The sequence below is a fragment of the Pristiophorus japonicus genome, chromosome 5 (genome assembly GCF_044704955.1).
Source record: "Pristiophorus japonicus isolate sPriJap1 chromosome 5, sPriJap1.hap1, whole genome shotgun sequence".
In the NCBI taxonomy this organism is placed as follows: Eukaryota; Metazoa; Chordata; class Chondrichthyes; family Pristiophoridae; genus Pristiophorus; species Pristiophorus japonicus.
The window spans coordinates 267,350,605-267,372,926 of record NC_091981.1 but is presented as its reverse complement, the minus strand read 5'-3'; the positions used below and the strand labels follow the sequence as shown (position 1 = coordinate 267,372,926).

At 41.9% G+C, this 22,322-nt stretch overlaps 1 protein-coding gene across 6 annotated transcripts in view; it reads left to right on the top strand.

Moving 5' to 3' along the window:
- The first annotated feature begins 514 nt into the window (after positions 1-514).
- dnajb6b (DnaJ heat shock protein family (Hsp40) member B6b) overlaps positions 515-22,322 on the top strand; it is a 147,020-nt gene continuing 125,212 nt past the window's right edge. For 2 of the 6 annotated variants that reach the window (XM_070881619.1, XM_070881625.1), the window contains exons 1-4: positions 515-617; positions 14,362-14,493; positions 14,726-14,823; positions 21,804-21,913. In XM_070881619.1, the coding sequence (XP_070737720.1) occupies positions 14,759-14,823; positions 21,804-21,913 (175 nt within the window). In that variant the 5' untranslated portion in view covers positions 515-617; positions 14,362-14,493; positions 14,726-14,758. Of the gene's footprint in view, positions 618-3,066; positions 3,133-6,157; positions 6,202-10,009; positions 10,112-14,361; positions 14,494-14,725; positions 14,824-21,803; positions 21,914-22,322 lie in introns of those variants that run through there. The other 4 variants (XM_070881621.1, XM_070881620.1, XM_070881622.1 and 1 more) reach the window with 4 other exon arrangements.

Sequence of the window (22,322 nt, the reverse complement as noted above, 5' to 3'; positions counted from 1 at the left end):
CTCTGTCAAGGCCGTGTAGTGGCTGGTGTGCAACGGCCACCACGTTAAAAAAAATCCAGGCACAGGCATCTTCCACCCTTCAGTATGTAGTTCGGGACCTGGAATGTCAGGTCCCTCATTGAAACATCTGTGAACTCGTCCCTTTTTGGTGTGGAAGCCATCCTCGATAGGAGGGACTGCCTAATACTAATACTATAACCAGGATACTACAGCACCGCCCCAGAAATGGGGGGTTGGGGGGGGGGGGGGAGATGCGTTTATCTGTTGTCAAAGTAAAATACATCAAAATAAATGGCATTTCTGGAGAGGATTAACAAAAAAATGCCCTTGAGCCTTAGTGTAAATGGGTGAGACAGGCAGATCTGAAATGTTCAAAGCGCCACTGCCTCCTTCCCCCAAACCCCCACCCTCCAGAAAGTTCTGGCACGACGTCACAGAGGAGCCGCGGCCGCGTGACGTCACGGCGACGCAATAACAGAAAGTCGGAAGTGACGGAGGGCCTTTCCCCCCCCCCCCCTCTTGCTCCGATGACCGGTGGATGTTGCTAGACGGGCCGCTGGTGTGGAAGTGTGCCGAGTCCAGGCTGAAGGGACGGAGTTGGCGGTAGGGACACAGAGGTGAGAGAGAGAGAGAGAGAGAGAGAGAGAGAGAAAAAAGGCTTTGAATTTAACACCACCGTCCCCAGATTTCTCCCCAAAACAAGACACGGCCGGTTTGTCAAAAAAAAATGCAGTGGGGAAACAAAATGGGGAAAAGCTGTGCGGCTCTGTTTGTATTTGTGTGTGTGTGGAATGCACTATCACCCCCGGCAACCACATTTTAATTTGATTTTATGTTTTAAAGTTTAATTTGTTTTAATTGCCGGTGTTTTTAGTGTCCCCCCTCCCCTTTTATAGGGGGCACTTGGAAAAAAAAATATGATTTTAGTGCCCAAAACCACCCCCCCCCCCCCCAAAAATACAAAAAAAAACAGGAAAAAAAAGGGCCTTGAAAATGTCTGTTGTGTCCCCCAGATCGGGGGCGGGGCGGGGGGCACGATTTGATGCTTAGTTTCCTCACAAAAGAGTGGTGTGTGTGTGTATGTACATAATTTCCAAAAAAAGATGGAGCGGGGCCCGGGTGCGTGTCAGAGCGTTTGACGGCGAGCGCTGCTCTCCCCGTTCTTTTGATTGGGTGCCCGGGGTGGGGGAGGACGGGTGAGGACAGCAGGCCCGTGTTTGTGTGTGTGTGTGTGTGTGTATATATGTCGCCGACATTTAAACAGCGGCCAGCCCCCAGGCGGCAATATCGCCGGGCGGTTGCCTGTTGCCCCCGCCCCCGAGGTTCATCTGAATGTATGAGTTGCGGCAAGACGCGGCCCCCGGCTCATCGTCCACCTCTGCGGTCCTGGGCCGGCCGGCAGGCAAGCCTCCGCTTCTCCGTGTGAGCGCACATCTCTAACGGGCAGGCTTTGTACTGCAGAGCGACTAACTCCACCGGTGCTTTTCCTGGGTTTTGTCCCACCATCTGCAATTGTTTAACATGAAATTAGGGGGACCCCGGGGGGGGGGGGGCTCCGCTGTTGGGTTCGCAAATTCTCTCCCGTAACGTGGCCAGAATGAAGCTCTTATTTTAGAATAAAGCTTCTTTGTGTCGCTGATGGTTTCCCCCCCCCCCCCCCCCCAACACTCTCCATTCTTCAACCCTCGCATACGGAACCGAGGCAATCAATCAAACTGGAAAGTCATGCTTTCTCGCCTTTTGTATGGTAATTTGTGCTCACTAGATTTATTTTTTTGCGAGTTTCGTAATTTTTTTTTGCATGGTGATCAGCGTTAATCTGGCATTCAAACTGGTTTAGTAATACAGGAATTTCCAAGTAAGTTTCTTTTGACTCTTCCTAGTCTTGCCTTGTCTTGTTTCGGTAGAGTCAGCAGGTGCAGTCTAGTTGTACTCTGCCAATTTTGTAAGGGATTGGTAGGGTTGCTGGGGATAACTCTTCTGATCCTCTTCGAATTAATGCCATGAGATCTTTTAAGCCCACCTGAGAGAGAAGACTTTGTTTAACGTCTCATCTGAAAGGTGGCACTTCTGACAGCGCAGCATTCCCTCAGTACTGCACTGGAGTGTCAGAGGAACTGCCTATGACGATGGAGTGTTAGGCTAGATTTTTGAGCTCAAGTCTCTGGAATGGGACCCACCACCTTCTGACTCAGGTGAGGGTGCTACCAACTGAGTCCCAGCTGACACAATAGATAACGTGTTTTTATTGCATACGGCTTTTAAGACTGGGTATCCAGCAGTCAACATTTCCAGATTTTTTTTTCCTGATTCACTCGTTCATAAATTTGGAATGTTTGTTTTGTGTAGAAACAGAAAGCTAGCACAAGGAGTCCCTGGGACTGGTAATAGTTGCAGAGTATCCTCTTCCTGTCTTCCCTCCCCCCCCCCCCCCCCCCACCCAATAAACAAAAGTTTGAAAAGTACAGTAGTAACAGGATATATTTCCTTATTGGAAAACAAATTCCATAGAGTAACTTAATGTGAACAAGTGGCAAGTATGTTGCAGCCACTGGCTGTTGAGCTATGCGATAAGCTTCTGCACTAAAAGCTATTTTGTTTTACTTATGTAGATGGGACATTTGTTATAGAATTAAAGTAGGGGAGCTGTCTTTTATGTGAAACCCTAAGGGTTGTAGATGAGGAAGTACTTTGTACAGAAAGTGCTTCCCAGTTAGCCTTTCCATTTCCATCACCATTTAGATTTTTATAGGAAGACTTATACTTGTAGTATTTCTTTGAAACAAAAGGAAATATATAAAGAGAATTTTCTATCATTTTATACTGCAACTGAAATTGCCTGCTGTCTCAACTGTTCAACTGTAACAACAACTATATGACAAAGCATACCGACCCAAAATTTGCGGTCAGGATGATTGCGAACCGGCAGCGTTCGCTGTCATTCCGTCTTTGAAACTGACTGCCCCTTCTGGATCTAGCGCAGGCGCACGCAGAAATTTTGAAGTTGCGGTCTGTCATTGACCACTCCGAAACAGGCTGCACTGTGCCTCTTTCCTCCCCAAGCCACCAGAGCCAGCAATCAGTGAAATCTCGCAAATCGTTGTAACTGAGACAAACTTCGGCTCTTCCACAGTAAGTACGCTGTTAAATTTCCGACTCAAAGTTAGACCCAAAGGGATTAGGTGTAACCTGGAGTTTTTACAGCATATTGACTGCTAAATAAATTTTACAGTCCTGGAAAACTAATTTTAATTTTGTGCAGTGTGAAATTTGTCCCTTTTTTTAATAAAAATTAATATTTCTCAAATTTTACAACTTTTTTCAAGTTTGTTCATCTTTATTTCAGGTTTGCCTTTTTCCCATGCGAGAGTCCCAATCTTTGTTTTGCTCTAATGTTTTTAAAAAGTTTGAATTTTAAAAGCATACTCACTTCCTTGTTTGCTGTTTGAGAATCTGCCTTTTGATTGGCTGCTTAGACAGCTTGTTGACGTCACAGCAGTTCGCACAAGGGGATCCTTGAATTGAAGGTTGGAAAACCCGAAGTTCTTGACACAGGATATCGCAAGATCCTTCCTTGTGCGAAGCTTACTTCGGGGCCAGCAGCAAACATCTTTGCTTCGCTGCTGACCGCAAGTTCCGAACGAGTATTTTGACCTTGAAGACCTTGGTTAGGTTTCAGTTAGAATACTACGTCCAGTTTTGGTGGTCTCACATGGTAGCTTTGCAGAGGAGGGCCACTAGATGGGCCACTAGATTACCAGTTTGAAGCTGGGACTTTAAACCAAAGAGGCCAGAACTCGATTGCACAGTGAAAGCTCTCTGGTCCTTTTCTCCCACAACTGTGATACCTTGTGCACAATCTATACACTCTCCACCTGAAAACCATGTGATCTCTGAGGCAAAAAAAAATTAAAAACCTGGGTCAATTTGGAGTGGGGCAAATCTGAGAAATTCGCCATCTCCGACCCCCCCCCCCCCCCTTAGGTGATCACAGCTAGTCCCGGAGACCACCCTGATTAATGTGCAATGCCTACCTTTTTTGGATAAGGTGATATCTGCTCTAGAGATGAACCAGTCCAGCTCTCGCCTGAAGGAATTCAGCGAATCGGCATTCACTGCACCAGCTGACAAATCTGTTCCACAGGCCCATTATTGTTTGGGGAAATGAACTATCTCCTGACATCCAACTTCGTTTGGCCTTTGAGATTGTGACCCCTGGTTCTCCCTAGCCTACTTACTTGAAACAAGCTATCTATAACTTTAGTTTTCTAAATCTCAAATCAAATTACTTCTAAGTCTAAGCTTCTCTAAAGTGTAGCGTCCCAGCTCTTTGAGCCTATCATGATAATTACAATGCTTCAAACTGCGATTAATTCTCTGCACCCTTTCCAAAGCCTCAATATCAGCCACCATTAGGAGACCAAAACTAGATACAGTATTCTAACTGAGGCCTCAAGTATTGTACAAGTACAAATGGTACATTTTCTTAGTCAGTTTTCTTACAATTCTATCCCAACACCCTATTCGCTCTAGCTATTGCATCATCGCATAATTTGTGAACCTTTAGAGATCTGTGCACTAGAATGCGCAGATCATACTTTCTCTAATATTTCTCCCTGAACGTTGTAGTTATGTTCAGCATTAACCCTGCCCGCATGCACTTTTCTAAGTTAAACATAATTTGCCAGTCACATGCCCAATACCCAGCACTTCTAGATTTAGCTGTAATAGTTGAGCTTTAGCCACAGACCTGACACTCTTTCACATCTTGGTATCATCTGCAACTTTGTAGATTGTTCCTGCAACACCGACATCTAGATCATTAACATTCTGACACATCTTGTACATTTCCACTTGTTTCAAAACAAGTGTAATAGGAAAGGAAATGCTACCAGGGGGAGCATTTCCTCTACATAGTTGTACCCCCACATGCAAGTACAAATGTATTTTTTGATTCCACTCCTGCAGCACTAATCTCCCATTCCATTTTCCACAATGGGAAGGGTGAGCATGGATGTCTTCCCAAAGCATGGAGAACTTGAATCTCTTGCCATTGGATGGTAGGGGGGGGGCGGTCTCTGTTGGTTTATTTAAAAAAAAACAACCATTGCCTGCATCTTGTACATTGTTAGTCTTACAAGCAAATATATATGGGTTCTGATTAATATTATAAATATAAAACCTTGGACTGCTAGCTTCGTTACCATTTTAGTTAATACATCATGGAATTAGAAAAATTGCTAAAGCAATTATGCTGAACTGTTGTCTATTGCTGAAACTAATTGACGAATGGAGACTAAAAGTTACAAGGTTTTATTTTTTCCCCAAAGAATGAGAGTTGTAAAATGCTTGCAGGCAAGTATGGTAATTCAGCAAAAACCTTCCATGTCAGTTCTCAAACTCTGATTCTTTCCTTTCTCATTTGCATCTGTGCAATAAAAATACACTTTGAAAACGAAAGGATAAACAAGTTTTTTAAAAATCATATATAAATTAAATAGACTGTTATCTTAAAACAAAACTAACTGAGTAACATTTCTTGCAAACAGTGTTCCATTATTCGCTGCTCCCAGTAGTTGATCAACTGCAATTCCTGGTAGTTATCTCGAAAAAGTGAGGTGAAACAGAATAGTTAATATAGGATAAGTGTGTTTGCTGATGGGCCCCTCTGTAGAAACAGACATACCCCTATAGCAATGGACTTTTCTATCTTCTATAGCCAGTGGGGCAACTGAGTGCATGGGAATAGTGAACTATTGCTTCAATCAAAAGTGTGAAAATCTGATCTTCTGTTGTCTCTTTCCCTTTTATTATTTACTTTACATTCTGGGGGTGGGGGGTGGCAGCAAGGTGAAGAAAAAGAGGAGCGTGGAAGTGGCCGATGGGGATAGTTGGGTAAGAATGTTTAGGGGCTGTGGCGTGCAGTTGAGTTGTATGGAATTTGGAGTTTTATTTTCACCACCTTCCTTGTGGTCCTTATTTTTTGTGCTTGCGCCATCATGCCATGCATTCTGGAGTGGGGACCCAAGATACTAAAATCCAGTCCTGATCAGCTGAAAATGGTTTGAAGGTTTGTTCCAGCCAACTGGGAGACTGAAAATTGAAGTTTGACAATGGGTCTGTAATTGGAGTGACAAGCTAAAGCTTTCTTTTGCAGGCCAACGTGTGAAAGCTGAAAGTGCCCGATGGATGTCTAAAAGAGTAGGTGTACCAAAACAACATTTTGCATTTATATTGTCCACTTTAAAATAAAGAAAGAGCCCGAGGTGCTTCAAAATTAGGCATTAGGAAAACGGGTGTTGAGCCAAAAAAGGTTAGAAGGGGTGGCTGAAGGCTTGGTCTGAGAGGTTTTTAAAGACTGAGCGTGAGGTTTAGGGACCCTGTTCAGTGAATAGGGCCAAGGTGGCTGGTCTACCACCAGAGGTATGGCAAAAGGAAGAGAAATGCACAGATGGCTGTTAGAAAATTAATTATAATTTTAAGGGTTTTATGATTCAGATATGCTGAGTGTTCTAAACTTTAAAGAAAGACTTGGATTTATGTAGCGCCTCTCACAACCACCGGACCTCTCAAAGCACCTTACAGCCAATGGAATACTTTTGGAGTGTAGTCGCTGAGGATTGTGCAATGATTCCAACAAAATTAAGGTTAGAAAGAAAGAGGGTATAAAGAAAGCTGCAACTAGCTGGATCAGCAAATTGGCTTGAATGTCATTGTGTTGGTATATTAACTGGGACTTGACCTGTTTTCCAAACCATAACACCCGAGTGCATCTATAAAAATTAATGAACTCTGCTGAATAAAATTAGAATGGTGTGCCTGGTCTGAGCTTGTGCAGAATGGGGCGCCCCTTACATTCAGTTGATATTTGCTTCATTAATTATAATGTAAACTATAGATTGGGCATATTAGTTTGAGATGGTTGAGTGATGACTATTGGGTAGAGTTTGGAGCCCTGTATCTCAGGAGGGTAGTGTTTGGGATGGGAAGGGAGTAAAGGGTTATGGGGAGCGGGCAGGGAAGTGGAGCTGATTCCATGATCAGATCAGCCATGATATTGAATGGCAGAGCAGGCTCGATGGGCCATATAGCCTACTCCTGCTCCTATTATGTTATTTGCCTCAACGACACCTTGTGATAGCCAGTTCCAAAGAATTTTCTTGCCACAAGTGGAAACACACACAATCAAAGCCTTTTAATTTTAAAGACCTCTATTTGGTCATCTCTCAGCCTTCTCTTTTCAAGAGAAAAGAGAACCAGCCTTTTCATCCTTTCCTGATGGGTTTAACCTTGCAATTTTGATATTATCCTTGTAAATCTTTCAGCACCTTCACCAGTGCCTCTATATCCTCTCATACTATGGCAACCAGAATTGTACATAGTACTCCCAAGTGTGGTCTTGCCAAAGCTCGATTCAGGTTTATTGTAGCTATTGAGACTTCATGCGTATGAAGATTAATCCTAATATAAAGGTAGGAAACTACTGCGAACCACTAAAGAACGAAAACTATATAGAATTACAGTTAAAAAATTGGGAATACATCTGTTTAAAACTGACTTTAATTCATATGACTGCAAATGAAAAGAACTGAAGTTTCAGTTGCACAGCTCTAATTTTGATTTAGCTGTGGGGATTTGATTCATTGAATATAACATCAAGGTGGAACTCATGATCAGGATCTCAGACATATTGTGGTGTGGACCAGAACAAGGAATGAAAAATCCTCTGCATAAAGCTCAGTTGGTAAATTCATCGGTACAATCTAACACTGGAATATTCTTGTCTGAGAAAGAATGTATTTTAGTTAAAAGTACTTTAGCAATGTAGGGCTTCAATTTTGATTATCTTTATCACCTGACAAACCTTAAAGTTTCATGTATGAAACATCTGCAGAGAACATTCTCCATACTTCAGTTGTCAATAAGATCGAAGTGTTGTAGTGATGTATATTGCAGAAGAACAATTCTGAATTGGTGGCAAGACCTTTAGCTGCAACAACACAAGAAATGGGAGCAGTAGGTCAGAGGCCCCTCAAGCCTGCTCTGCCATTCAATAAGTTCATGGCTGAACTTCTACATTAACTCCACTGTCCCACCCTATCCCCATAACCCTTGATTCCCTTACTGTACAAAAATCTGAGTCTTGAATATACTCATCAACTGAGCATCCACAGCCCTTGAGAGAAGAGAATTCCAAAGATTTATACCTTGTTAATGAAGACATTTCTTGTAATCTCAGTCCAAAATGGCCAACCCCTTATCCTGAGACTAAGACCCCTAGTTCTAGACTCTGCAGACAGGGAAAACAGCCTCTCAGCATCTACCCTGTCAAGCCCTCAAAGCTGTCTGGTCGTTTTTTTTCAACCCTGTGCTTCTTCACTTCTCTCCATTTAAAAAAAAAAAATCTTTTCAAACCCCCTCATTTGATAAAGCTTTGGATCACCTGTGTTGCTTGGCATCTGTTCTGTTCTCATTTATGAAGTGCATTTGGATGTTTTTAGATTAAAATGCTGTGAGATGTTGAATACCAGTATAAACCAGGCTGACTGAGGGAGTAGCTTTTTTAGTGCCATTGGGCCCAGATTTGGCCCACCAATTTTTTTCGGCGCACTCACGTGAGATGCATCAACTTTCTACAATCCAAACGGCGCCAAAAAGATGTCCCCGGATTCTGGCTCCTCTGCCGACTCTCCCGGGGCTTGGCGTGGGGTGGCGAGTCCATTGGTGGTGGTGGGGGGGGGGCGGAACTAGGGCCCTGTGCCTAAAAGATAGTCGGCAGCTGTCCGCATGCGCAGTAGAGCGTTCACGCATGCGCAGTAGCTCTTCCCATGATTATGATGATGCCTGCCTGCCGCATGGGACCCGACGTGTCCCGGGCCGAGTGGCCTGCCGCACAGGCCGGCTGCTGCCATCCTGCGCTGAGGGCTACAAGAAACAGGTTGGTGCGGGGAGACTTTTGATCAGAGGAGAGGAGAGGAATAACTGTGTAGCCAGTAATTTAATGAGCTTACTCAAGACATCCCTTAACCCTGTTGATGAAAATACTTTCCTACGAGCAGGAGGTACTTCTATTTTTTTTATTTGGATATTTTGAAAAAACTATGTAAATATGTTTTGTCTCTTTACTATTTTTGTAGTTTAAGCTTCCATCAATGCTTCTATTGTATAATAAATTAAATTAACTTTGCGAAGTTTGTCAGTCCTGTATAGCTGTTTGATCCTATTCACATTCTTTAGTCAAGTCATTAAGTACCTACCTGCGCTGATTTCTTAAATCTCCTCAAGGGTTTTCTATGCGGCCGCAAGTGACCACATACGCTGGCCTAAGTTAGTTTGGAGCAACTATGAGCTGTCCAAACTGGCATTAAATGGGCAAAACTGGCGTAGGTGGCTGGTAACGCCCCCTTTTGGGGAAAAAATCTAAACTAAAAAAAATCCTAACAAACTCACTTACACTGGCGCAAATTGAATGTGCAGAATGGGGATTTTTAAGATACTCCAGAAAAATCAAGTTGCTCCAAAAAAAAAACAGCAACTCCTGGGAAAATTTAGGCCCAATATTTCTATTTTTAAATGACTGCTATGAATGAGATGTACTTAATCATGGGACTGTGGGGAAAATCAAGTGCCAAGGATCAGTATAGAACTGCAAGACTCATTGTTCTATTTATAAAGGGGTTGCAAGAATATGTGTAGGACTATGCCAAGCTTGTTGGATAACATTTTAGAATGTAAATGCTCTAGAGCTTAATAAAACTCTGCTTTTGATAAATATGTAATTTTTGGGCCTATATTTTGAAGATTGTCAGACATTTGGTGTACTACGTAGATTATGCATTCCTAGTTGTGTAAACGTTCAGTGGGGCTATATGTTAAAATGTTTGTTTTGTACACTGTTCCATTTAAAGATGCTAAATGCATCTTTTTATAGCCCAACTATGAGAAACCAGCAAGTTATATCTGGTCCCTTCATGAGCCATGTTTACTTAATTTGAACAACTTTCTATAGCATCCTTTACGTGACTGTCCCAGGAGTTTTTAAACAGTGGGATCGGAGGATTTGAGCAGGAAGGACAGTAGTCAGGAATATTGGCTGAAAACCTGGTCAGAGGTAGGTTTTCAGGCATTTGAAGTAAGACATGGGAAAGAGAATGAGTGCCCTTTCAAAACTGCTAGTCACGCCCTCCTCCAGAAATCCATCTTAACCTCCTTATCCTTGAAAACTACTGCCACATCTCCAATTTTCCTTTCCTGTCCAAAGCCCTAGAATGTGTTGTCATTCTGACCTTATTCTTGCCATCACAAAGACCTGTGTAAATCATCTGTCTCTGCCCCAACTCATCTCAACTGCTGCTAAAACCCTCATCTGTGCCTTTGTCACCTGGATTTTATTCCAGTGCCATCCTCTGTAAACTTCAGCTCATTTAAAATTCTGTTTCCTGTACCAAGTTCTGCTCACTAATTACCCCTGTGCTCGCTGACCTTTATTGGCTCCCCGGTCCCTCAAAGTTTCCAATTTAAAATTCTCATCGTGTTTAAATCTCTCGTGGCCTCATCTTAGCCCTATCTCTGTAACCTACTCCAGCTCTACAACCAACAACAACTTGTATTTATATAGCTCCTTTAACATAGTGAAACGTCCCAAGGAGTACTATGAGATTTTTAAAAACATCCTTGGAACTCCTTTCATCTGGCTCTGTCCTCTTGTGCATCTTCTCTCTTTGTCCCAACATTGGTGGCTGTTTCAGCATGCTTTGAACAGACCAGTGAGGAACCTTGGGATCTTCCTAGTCTGTATGCCCTAATACAATGCGAGGCAGTGTATTTAACTGCGGAGTTAAAAGGTTTCTAGGTTTATAAATCCATTTTGGCTTTGATACAGCTGCTAGTTTAGGAGCAGACGTTGAACTATAGTCCTCTCAATTCAAAATCCCTTAATTCAATTTATCTATTTAAAAAAAAAACTGAGTTCCATTTTATCTAAATTGCTTAATTCACATTATAGGATAATCTGTTTAGCACAAAATACAAAAAAGCAAATATCATTAGTAGTTGATTATTAAATGTATATAGAATGTGCCATTTTTACTTTGATAGGAAAGTTAAACTGCATGGTGTCTGACTCCAATTCTGGTCATTGTTTGAATTGAGATTTTCTGGACATTTTATACTTTCCAGGAGGAGATCCCACCTTGTGGCCCACTTAAGAACTATCATCTTGTATATTGGTAGAGTTGTATATCTGTTTTTTTTTTTAATGTAAATTTGAACCAATTAACCATTTTACTGGGTAATCTTTGTAGCAGGTTAATGAATAGCTTTTCCTTATCCTGGAACGTTTGTAACAGTCATTTTCTTGAAATACAGGATAGCTGGAAAATACAATGCTAAACACTGCAGCAACTTAACAGAAAGTCTTGGACTTGTTTAATGGCATACAGTTCATATTTAAATTGCTAAATGGGATTCTGTTACCTAAAGTCTGGCGTCTTTTATAACTTTAAGCTTTGTGTGTTTGTGGTAGCTTGCAGAAAAGCTAATTAGACTGAACTGAGGATTTACTCTTTTTAAAGCTGGTCTTGTTTGTGAAAACTGTTCTGCATGTGGTGCTTTCAGCAGACTTGCATTGTGTGCATCTTTGCAACAAAACTGTCAATTTAAATGGTGCATATCTACAGAATTGACAAGTGCATCTTTGTTGCCTTATGATGTGTCTCTTGTGTGAGAATCCATTTGAACTAGTCTGTATTTCCAGAAGTAAAGCTCCATGGCTATCGATGCTATCTGCATGCAATGCTAGGAATGTACTTACACTTTGATCCTGTGTTGACTTTCCTCATTTCCCTCAATTGGAAATAGAGACTCCTCCAGGTCACGAGCATAACATTAATTATAGGGGGAATCACTGTATTGGGAAATGAAACTTGATCTACTTGTAGATCTTGCTCCTAATTCTCAGTACCGAGCACTTAATCGAAATTCTGTATGGAGTTTCATCATATTCTTGTGGGATATTGAGAAAGCGAATCAGATAAAAATGGCAACAATATCGCCACAAATAATTGTAGGAAGGCCATTCAAGCCATCTAGCCCAGTTTCCATGTTTGTCTCATGGTGAACCATTGCTTTTTTCATCCCATTTCACTTGCCCAGATAAGTAGTTAAAATCTAGTGTTCCCAGTCGGAGTAGAGAAGCTGCTTAAATTTGTTTTAAGTGATCTCATTTGATCCTCTGTTTTTGAAAAATATCAGGAAAAACTACACTAGAAACATAGAAAATAGGTGCAGGAGTAGGCCATTCGGCCCTTCGAGCCTGCACCACCATTCAATAAGATCATGGCTGATCATTCCCTCAGTGCCCCTTTCCTGCTTTCTCTCCATACCCCTTGATCCCTTTAGCTGTAAGACTGTGACTTGGTCTTTTAATTGCTAAACAAACTTTGTAAACCATAAAAGAATGAATAAATAGCAGTAACACAACCCATCTTTTACAGTAGATTTGCTAGCTTCTCCATTAGCGGGAAATAAGTTTGTGGCGACTGCTCTATAAATCTTGCCTTGTGGTTTCTTGTTTCATAAGAACATAAGAAATAGGAACAGGAGTCGGCCATATGGCCCCTCGAGCTTGCTCCGCCATTCAATAAGATCATGGCTGATCTGATCATGGACTCGGGTCTACTTACCTGCCCGCTCCTCATAACCCCTTATTGCCTAATCGGTTAAGAAACTGTCTATTTCTATCTTAAATTTATTCAGTGTCCCAGCTTCCACAGTTCTCCTGAGGTAGTGAATTCCAAAGATTTACAACCCTCTGAGAAGAACTTTCTCCTCATCTCTGTTTTAAATGGGCGGCCCCTTATTCTAAGATCATGCCCTCTAGTTCTAGTCTCCCCCATCAGTGGAGACATCCTCTCTGCATCCACCTTGTCAAGCCCCTTCATAATCTTATGTTTCGATAAGATCACCTCTCATTTGTTTGAATTCCAATGAGTAGAGGTCCAACCTACTCAATCTTTCCTCATAAATCAACCCCCTCATCCCTGGAATCAACCTAGTGAACCTTCTCTGAACTGCCTCCAAAGCTACTATATCATTTGTAAATATGGAAACCAAAACTGCATGCAGTATTCTAAGTGTGGCCTCACCAATACCTTGTATAGCTGTAGCAAGACTTCCCTGCTTTTATACTCCATCCCCTTTGCAATAAAGGCCAAGATTCCATTGGCCTTCCTGATCACTTGCTGTACCTACATACTATTCTTTTGTGTTTCGTGCACAAGTACCCCCAGGTCCTGCTGTACTGCAGCACTTTGCAATCTTTCTCCATTTAAATAATAACTTGCTCTTTGATTTTTTTTCTGTCAAAGTGCATGACCTCAGTCTTTCCAACATTATACTCCATCTGCCAAATTTTTGCCCACTCACTTAGCCTATCTATGTCCTTTTGCAGATTTTGTGTGTCCTCCTCACACATTACTTTCCCTCCCATCTTTATATCATCGGCAAACTTGGCTACGTTACACTCAGTCCCTTCCTCCAAGTCGTTAATATTGATTGTAAATAGTTGGGGTCCCAGCGTTGATCCCTGCAGCACCCTACTGGTTACTGATTGCCAACCAGAGAATGAACCATTTATCCCGACTGTTTTCTGTTAATTAGCCAATCCTCTATTCATGCTAATATATTACCCCCAACCCCATGAACTTTTATCTTGTGCAGTAACCTTTTATGTGGCACCTTGTCAAATGCCTTCTGGAAATCCAAATACACCACATCCACTGGTTCCCCTTTATCCACCCTGTTATCCATCTTTGTTGGCAGAAGTTATCTGATTTTTAAAGCTTTGTGCATGGCAGATTTAAAAAGCCAAAACCTTGCTAAATCTTAGACAATCTCATCATTGCATCCAACTGCTTCTTGATTACAGTGCTTCTACTTCCACTGCTCTCACCGTGAAGCCATTTCATCTTGCTTTACGTAAATGAAAGCATCTGATATGTCCTGAACTTGACTTTTACCTATTTGTACATTTGACTTGCAGCCAAGGTTTAACTTAAAATACTTAAGCAGGTATATTGCCTCTTTCGTATTTTGCACTCTTGTTACTTTCTTTCACTTCCTCGGGTTAAAATTCTGAATGGCCTCGTAACTCCGTCCTTTGTCACTACACTTTGTGCATTCTTACCAGAGCTTGGATGCTTCCCTTGCGGTTTGATCAAAATTGATTTTTTTGTTGTTGGAGCTAACCATGAAAATAGAAGTACATGGGAGGGTGGTGGTGGTGGTGGTTGTTGTATGTAGCTCTTATAAAGCAGTGAGGCAGCTGCAGAGCTAAACTCCATGTAATTAAATATTTTTCAGAACCTGTACAACACCCCTGATTGTTTCAAGACAACTATAAATTGCTGTTTAGCAAATTGCTAAGCTTTGCGATGTTCATCTGAGCACCTTTTTTATTACGTTGCCTGATCTGAAGTTGGAAACATATCATTGGTGAGTTTCAATAACAATTCTACATGTCAGTCCCGAGACCAAATGCTTCAACATGACTTCAATTATTTTCTGTCGCCACAGGCCAGTTGTGCAGACCTTGTTAGGTGATGCTCTGTTTTTGGAATGATGCATAATATGGAAAAATGTTCACCAATTTTTCACTTTCTTGATATCTGAATGCACTAAAATAGCCTATTAAAATGTTTGAATTGTGTAACTTGTATCATTGTAGGGTTTTCTATCTTGAAGAACTTATTCGTTAAAGATGGTGGACTACTACCAAATATTAGGAGTACACAAGCATGCCTCTCCAGACGAAATTAAAAAATCGTAAGTTTACAGTCTATAAATGCTAATTTAAGCATTAAAATGGTCTGACATTAACAATCGCAGGTTATTTTAATGGTTATTGATTCTATGCAATTATCTGAGGCATTTGGAGGCAGAAAATAATTCCACGTTTATATAAATGTGGGAAGCTGATCTGAAATGTAAAATTTTAAACTTTTTAAAATTTCTCCTTTGTCTTTTTTCTCTCTCAATCCAATCTTTCTTTCATCCTCTATTTCTCTTATACGTGATTTGACATTGAATTCACTCGCTCTAATTTACACTTCTTCATAACATAAGAAATGGGAGGAATAGACTATACAGCCCGAATGAGCCTCGTTCGTCATTCTACTAGATCATGGCTGATCTTCTACATCAACTCCACTTTCCCGCCCATTCCCATATCCCTTAGTGCCCAAAAACCTATCTATCTCAGTCTTGAATATACTTAATGACTGAACATCCACAGCCCTCTGAGGTAGTGAAATTGTTCCTCATCTCACTCTCGGGGTAAGGTGTCAACCACTTAAGGATATGACCCCTAGTTCTAGACTCTCCAGTCATGGGAATCAGCTTTTCAGCATCTTGTTTGTTTCAATGACATCACCTCTCATTCTTCTAAACTCCAGAGAATATAAGTCCATTCCAGTCAATCTCTCCTCGACCAGCCCTCTCATCCCAATAATCAATCGTGAGCTTTTGTTGCACTCGCTGTAAGGCAATTATAATCCTTCCTTGAGTAACAAAACCAAGGACTTCAGGTCTCATCAGCAAGACTTCCTTAGTCTTGTACTGCAACCCCCTTGCAATAAAGGCTAACATACCATTTGCCTTCGTAAGTTCTTGCTGTACCTGCATATCAACTTTCTGTGATTCATGTACAAGGACCCCCAAATCTCACTGGATACCAACTTTACTAGAGTCTCACTTAAAAAAAAAAATATATATATATATTCTTCTCTTCCAATCTTCCTACCAAAGTGGATAGTTTCACACTTCCCCACATTATACTCCTTCTAGCCTAATCACTTAACTGGTCTATATCCCTTTGCTGCATCCTCTGAGCTTACTAGCTTTGTATTGCGCAGCTAAATGTTGTCATGAGGACTCTTAAGTCCACTCCAACTGTGTGGCTCCCGGTGCTGTCCTGCATTGTTATCACCTGCCATTTGCCGTGACGCCACTGTGCTCCGTGGGACATCATGAATAACATCGACTTTCCCATTCAGGAAGACTTGAAAAACCCACCATGAAAGAGCTTAAATTTGTGCTGTCAATTCTGGGAAATAGCAACCAATGTTCATGCAGCTGGTATCAACCCACTATCCAGATGGACGGAATCGTGGGATGTATGCAAGATAAAGAACCAACGCATCATCACTGTCGCAACAGCAGAGGTCCCTGGCTTCGACCTCCCTCGAAGATGGAGGACAGCACTCAACAGAATCCGCACAGGGCATGAACGATGCAGCCACCAGCTCCACAAGAGAGCTAACCCATGACCCAAAGTGTGACTGGCCATGAGTCCCAGACCATGGAACACATCACATCAACCTGCGCACCAAGATCTGTGGCGGGAGGCACCTCATTTCTCCACTTGGCATCTCAGGAGGCTATTGAATGGATAGCCAAACAAGACATCCCATTATCAGCTTTTCCCATTAGACGGAAGTAGTAGTATTGTCAGCAATAAAAACTGAAAATGCTGGAAATCTCAGCGGGTCTGGCATTTCCAGCATTTTCTGTTTTTATTTCAGATTCCAGCATCTGCAGTATTTTGCTTTTGTATTAGTATTGTCAGAAAACTTGGATATATAGGTTGTAAAGAGCTGAGGCCCAAGCACTGATCCTTGCTGTACTCTACTAGTTACACCCTGCCAACCTGAAAATGACCCATTTATTGCTACTATGTTTTCTGACCGTTAACCAATCCTCTATCCATGCTAATATATTACCCCCAGCACCATGAACCCTTACCTTGTGTAAAAATCTCTTGTGTGGCACCTTATCAAATGCCTTCTGAAAATCCAAATATACTACATCCACTGGTTCCCCCTTGTGTACCCTGCTAGTTACAATCTCAAAAAAAATTCATAGGTTTGTCAAACACGATTTCCCTTTCATAAAGCTGTGTTGACTGCCTAATAATATTGTTATTTTCCAGGTGCCCTGTTATGTTCTCAATAATAGATTCTAGCATTTTCCCAATTACTGATGTCGGGCTTCGCAGTCCTTGTGTTTATTTCAGAATCTTTCAGTACAATTGGTTAAGGAGTTATACAGGTGATTTCATTTTCGAGGGGGTGGGGGTGTGGGGGTTGGGTTGTTTCCCTCCGTGCTGATAGCTTGCACTTTCAGCAACTTGCCACAACATTTTTTTTTCAAAACTTAAAACGTAAAAGTGCAAATATAACGAGCGGCAAATGCCGTTCAATGCCCTGCTACAGCAAATTATAACCCATACCATTTGTAAAATGCTGTGATGACATCTAGTGACTGAAAATTGCTACTGTTCATATTGTTAACCCAGAGCTGGGCTGCTTTCGATGGCTAAAATTTGGAATTTTCTGAGTAATATATTAGAAAGTTCTTGGTGTTCTGTAAAATGCAATAGATTGTGTTCATGCAGCATTAATATTTTATAATTGGCTAAAATAGTTTGGTCCTTGGGTTATTGCAAATGTGATGCAAGGAAACATTTTCTTGTCTGGTGACTTGACTAGCATACGACTCCACAGGCTTCTTTAGTACCTCACTCAACTGGCTACAATTTGAGGTGGTGAGGATCTTTCCACTAAACCTTAACAGAGTATTGTAACAGCCAGTCCTGATCCTGTCCCTGCTAGGATCAATACATAGCTCTGGTATCCAGAAGGAACCACTGCTTGATCAAGTGGGGAGCTGTGGTATTCATTTCTCTTCGTACGATAGTCTGTGGTTAGAGGCCAATTGTAATACTTTTTACTTTTTCTTGTTACTGACCTATTCTAAAATTAGTAAGTAGAAACTACCAGCAAGTTCTTCTGTTTTTCTAGGTGACATGGAATACTTGTCGATAGTTATGTGCATTATTGATTTGAGTGTCCTTTGCAGGGTGGCAGAGGAGTTAATGCAGGAGTAACTGTTTAGTAATGTCTATTATTCATTAGAACCTGTTTCTAAAGCCTACAGGCTAGGAAATGAGTAATGGGGTTAATTTACTTGCCTTCATTCCAGGGAGGGTTCATCAAGAAAATATATAAATCATATCACATTGTGCAGCAGCCATTATTTTGGTGAGCATACACAAGAGCTCCTGTAAAGAATCTATAAGGCATCTGGCTGGAGAAAGTTTGCTTTTACTAAGTATTGTCTTGATCTGACATCAGGATGTAGAACACTTTTGCATTGCTGTGTTCTGAGCATGTCCCAATCTGGATGCATTAGTTGATTCAGCTTGAGAAATGAATGTTGCGTTACCTACTAAAGATTCTTTGCTTTCATTTCCCATATACTAGATTCCCTTCCTACCTGGTGCCACTTGGACCTACTTTTTTGTCTTGTCTTGTTTTGTGCTTGGTTTCTGTTCTATTGGATAGAAACATAGAAAATAGGTGCAGGAGTAGGCCATTCGGCCCTTTTAGCCTGCACCGCCATTCAATTAGTTCATGGCTGAACATGCAACTTCAGTACCCCATTCCTGCTTTCTCGCCATACCCCTTGATCCCCCTAGTAGTAAGGACTACATCTAACTCCTTTTTGAATATATTTAGTGAATTGGCCTCAACAACTTTCTGTGGTAGAGAATTCCACAGGTTCACCACTCTCTGGGTGAAGAAGTTTCTCCTCATCTCGGTCCTAAATGGCTTACCCCTTATCCTTAGACTGTGACCTCTGGTTCTGGACTTCCCCAACATTGGGAACATTCTTCCTGCATCTAACCTGTCTAAACCCATCAGAATTTTAAATGTTTCTATGAGGTCCCCTCTCATTCTTCTGAACTCCAGTGAATACAAGCCCAGTTGATCCAGTCTTTCTTGATATGTCAGTCCCTCCATCCCGGGAATCAGTCTGGTGAACCTTCGCTGCACTCCCTCAATAGCAAGAATGTCCTTCCTCAAGTTAGGAGACCAAAACTGTACGCAATACTCCAGGTGTGGCCTCACCAAGGCCCTGTACAACTGTAGCAACACCTCCTTGCCCCTGTACTCACATCCCCTCGCTCTGAAGGCCAACATGCCATTTGCTTGCTTAACCGCCTGCTGTACCTGCATGCTAACCTTCAATGACTGATGTACCATGACACCCAGGTCTCGTTGCACCTCCCCTTTTCATAATCTGTCACCATTCAGATAATAGTCTGTCTCTCTGTTTTTACCACCAAAGTGGATAACCTCACATTTATCCACATTATACTTCATCTGCCATGCATTTGCCCACTCTCCTAACCTATCCAAGTCACTCTGTAGCCTCGTAGCATCCTCCTCGTAGCTCACACTGCCACCCAACTTGGTGTCATCCGCATATTTGGAGATGCTACATTTAATCCCCTCTTCTAAATCATTAATGTACAGTGTAAACAGCTGGGGCCCCAGCACAGAACCTTGCGGTACCCCACTAGTCACTGCCTGCCATTCTGAAAAGTACCCATTTACTCCTACTCTTTGCTTCCTGTCTGACAACCAGTTCTCAATCCACGTCAGCACACCACCCCCAATCCCATGTGCTTTCATAAGTATCATTCGCCAATCTATCCTAGCCAGTTCAAAGTTAGCCGCCTTTAAGTTCTGAACCATGGTCTCTGAATTAACTGTTTCATTCTCCATCCTAATGCAGAATTCCACCATATTATGGTCACTCTTCCCCAATAAAAAAGGTGATCCTCCCAAAGTCTTGTATGTGGCAGTTAGGAAGATCACTTAATCAAAATGGCAGTGTATGACACTGAGCTCTTAAATGGTCAATGTATTTGATGCTGTCACTTCCTACTTGGGTGACTGCTTAAATGTAGCAATAATAGGTCATGTAACATTTGAATATTTCTACAAAAAATTGCCAGATAAAATCTACTTATTATTTTTGTGCTTAAAATTGTGAATTATCCAATAATTTGAGTTATCTAATGTAACTAGCACCGCAAAATGAGTAATGCTTAAATTGAACTAATAATTCGTCATCTGTCCTGATTTGTCCTTGTATGGCTCGGTGTCAAATATTTTGTCTTGCAATACTCCTGTGAAGCGCCTTCGGACGTTTTATTATGTTAAAAGCGCTATACAAATAGAAGTTGATTCATGGGCTGCAATTCTGCAGGTGGTGGTATCCCTCTGGTATCTTAACCAATCAGCCTTCATGTGAGCCTAGACAGTGTCAGTAGACTGAGATTACTGCCCAGCCTCTTCCTTGCCTTAAGTGCTAATTAGTCTGCATTGCCACCTGGCTGAAATATATTACAAATATATCCTGGGATGTTGGTGGAAGGATCTGTTCTATGATACTCGTTGCATTTGCCTATTGGTCCGCCAGGAATTGTTTTTATGTGGTAGTTATTTCTTATCTCCCCCTGCCCCATCCTCCCCAGATCACTACCGACCATGAAGAGCTCTAATTCTACATACTGAAATGAAACTAAATGTTCCAGAGCCAGTTGCATTGTAGATTTTCCTCCAGATGACAGCCTCTCATCGTTCCGCTTCATACTATGACCAGTGCAAAGTGAACTTTTTTAAAGTTTAAATTACTATGCTGGAGTACTTTTTTTATGTTGGTAAAACCGGACAGTTACGTATTAACAGATTTAATTGGTATGCTGCGTAGAGCTCTATGCACACACTCAACTGCAGTTAACTGGGCTATCTAACAATGACCTGTATATTTTTGCAGCATCCTTGGTGAAGGTGCAAATGAAGTGGTAGTTGAGCTAGACCTGTTGGTAGGTTATTCCCATATATTCTAGTAGAAAGGACTGCGATGGTAGCATGGGAGAAGTGTGATGTGCAATACATCATAGGCAGTCCCTCGAAGCGAGGATGACTTGCTTCCACGCCAAAAAGGGATGAGTTCACAGGTGTTTCAATGAAGGGCCTAATATTCCAGATCCCGAACTAAATCGTGAAGGGTGGAAGATGCCTGTGCTTGGATTTTTTTAACGTGTGGTGGCCATTGCACACCAGCCACTACACGGGCTTGACAGAGCTAGGTCTTGGTCCAATGACAAGGATTACCCAAGACTAACTGGAGACCAGCTCTGCTGCACAGACCGAGCACGTGCACATATCGCAGCGTGGGCTGGCCCGTGCTGCCCCTGGGCCCTCGCCTCTTCTGGGCTCCAGATTCACGCCTCTCCTGTGCCCCGGTCAGTTCCCTCTACAGACTCTTGCCGTTCCTTCTCCCCTCCTGCTGTGCCTGCCCGCACTTCAATCAGCGACCTGGCTTCGTAGCCGTCACCCTCCTGCAGCAGCATGCGCTGCTCCCTGCAATGGTATGCCACTGCACGCTGTTCCCTCCAATGGCCCTGGCCTGCTGATGGTCTTGCAGGCCGGGACCGCATTGATTTCTGGGCTGGGCCGCCGCGTGCTGCTCCCTCCAACACGTTGCATTGGTGAGTAGCTTATGCATGTACTACAGCAAGTCACCTGCTGCAATGGGCTACTTCACTGTAAATTTAAGAATTTTCACCCAGCTCTCATCTGCTTAAACACAGCTTTATGGAACAGTCCTAAATTTATAATTCTTCAGTGCATTCTAAAGATTTTGTAACAATGGTAGGAAAAATGGCTGCGTAGATGGGTTGCCGGAAATCTGATTGGTTCAGGATGTACAATTTTATGTCAATTATATCCGGCTACCTTGTAAATTGGATTTTATTTATGAATCTGTTAGGTTTGTTAGTATATTTTATTTATATTTAAACCTGTACACCTTACTAAATGGTCTATAAGTCAATGATTCATGTTTCAATTGCTTGTAAGCAGAAGTATGATTGTTGCATTTTTCAAAAGATATCGCAAACTGGCACTGAAATGGCACCCTGATAAGAATCCTGACAACAAGGACGAGGCAGAGTCGAAATTTAAACAACTTTCTGAAGCGTATGAAGTTCTTTCTGATTGTAAGTATTGTTCGTTAGATATGAAATACTTAATTTGAAACTTTAAGGTGGTGTAATTCTGATTAGAGTCTGAATTATTGCTGGTTTGCTCAATTTCCTAGTCATTTAAAACATTTGATTAAGCTCAAATTATAACAACCCGAAAGGATGTTCATTGCTCCTGATGATATTGAAACTGACTTGGTGTTGCTGAATGTTGCCCTCTTGAATGAAATTAACATCCATTATAACTTATGAAATTAAACGTTTCAGACCAGAACAAAACTTCATGAGCCACACATTGAAGTCTGTGTGATTGGTGGTAATGGAATAGAAATTGTCTTTGTGCTCACAATTTTCCCAAGCATTAAGATTCTGATCTCCAGTGCTGTTGTGTGGCAGGATGGCATGTTGCCTCCCTGGTGCAAGG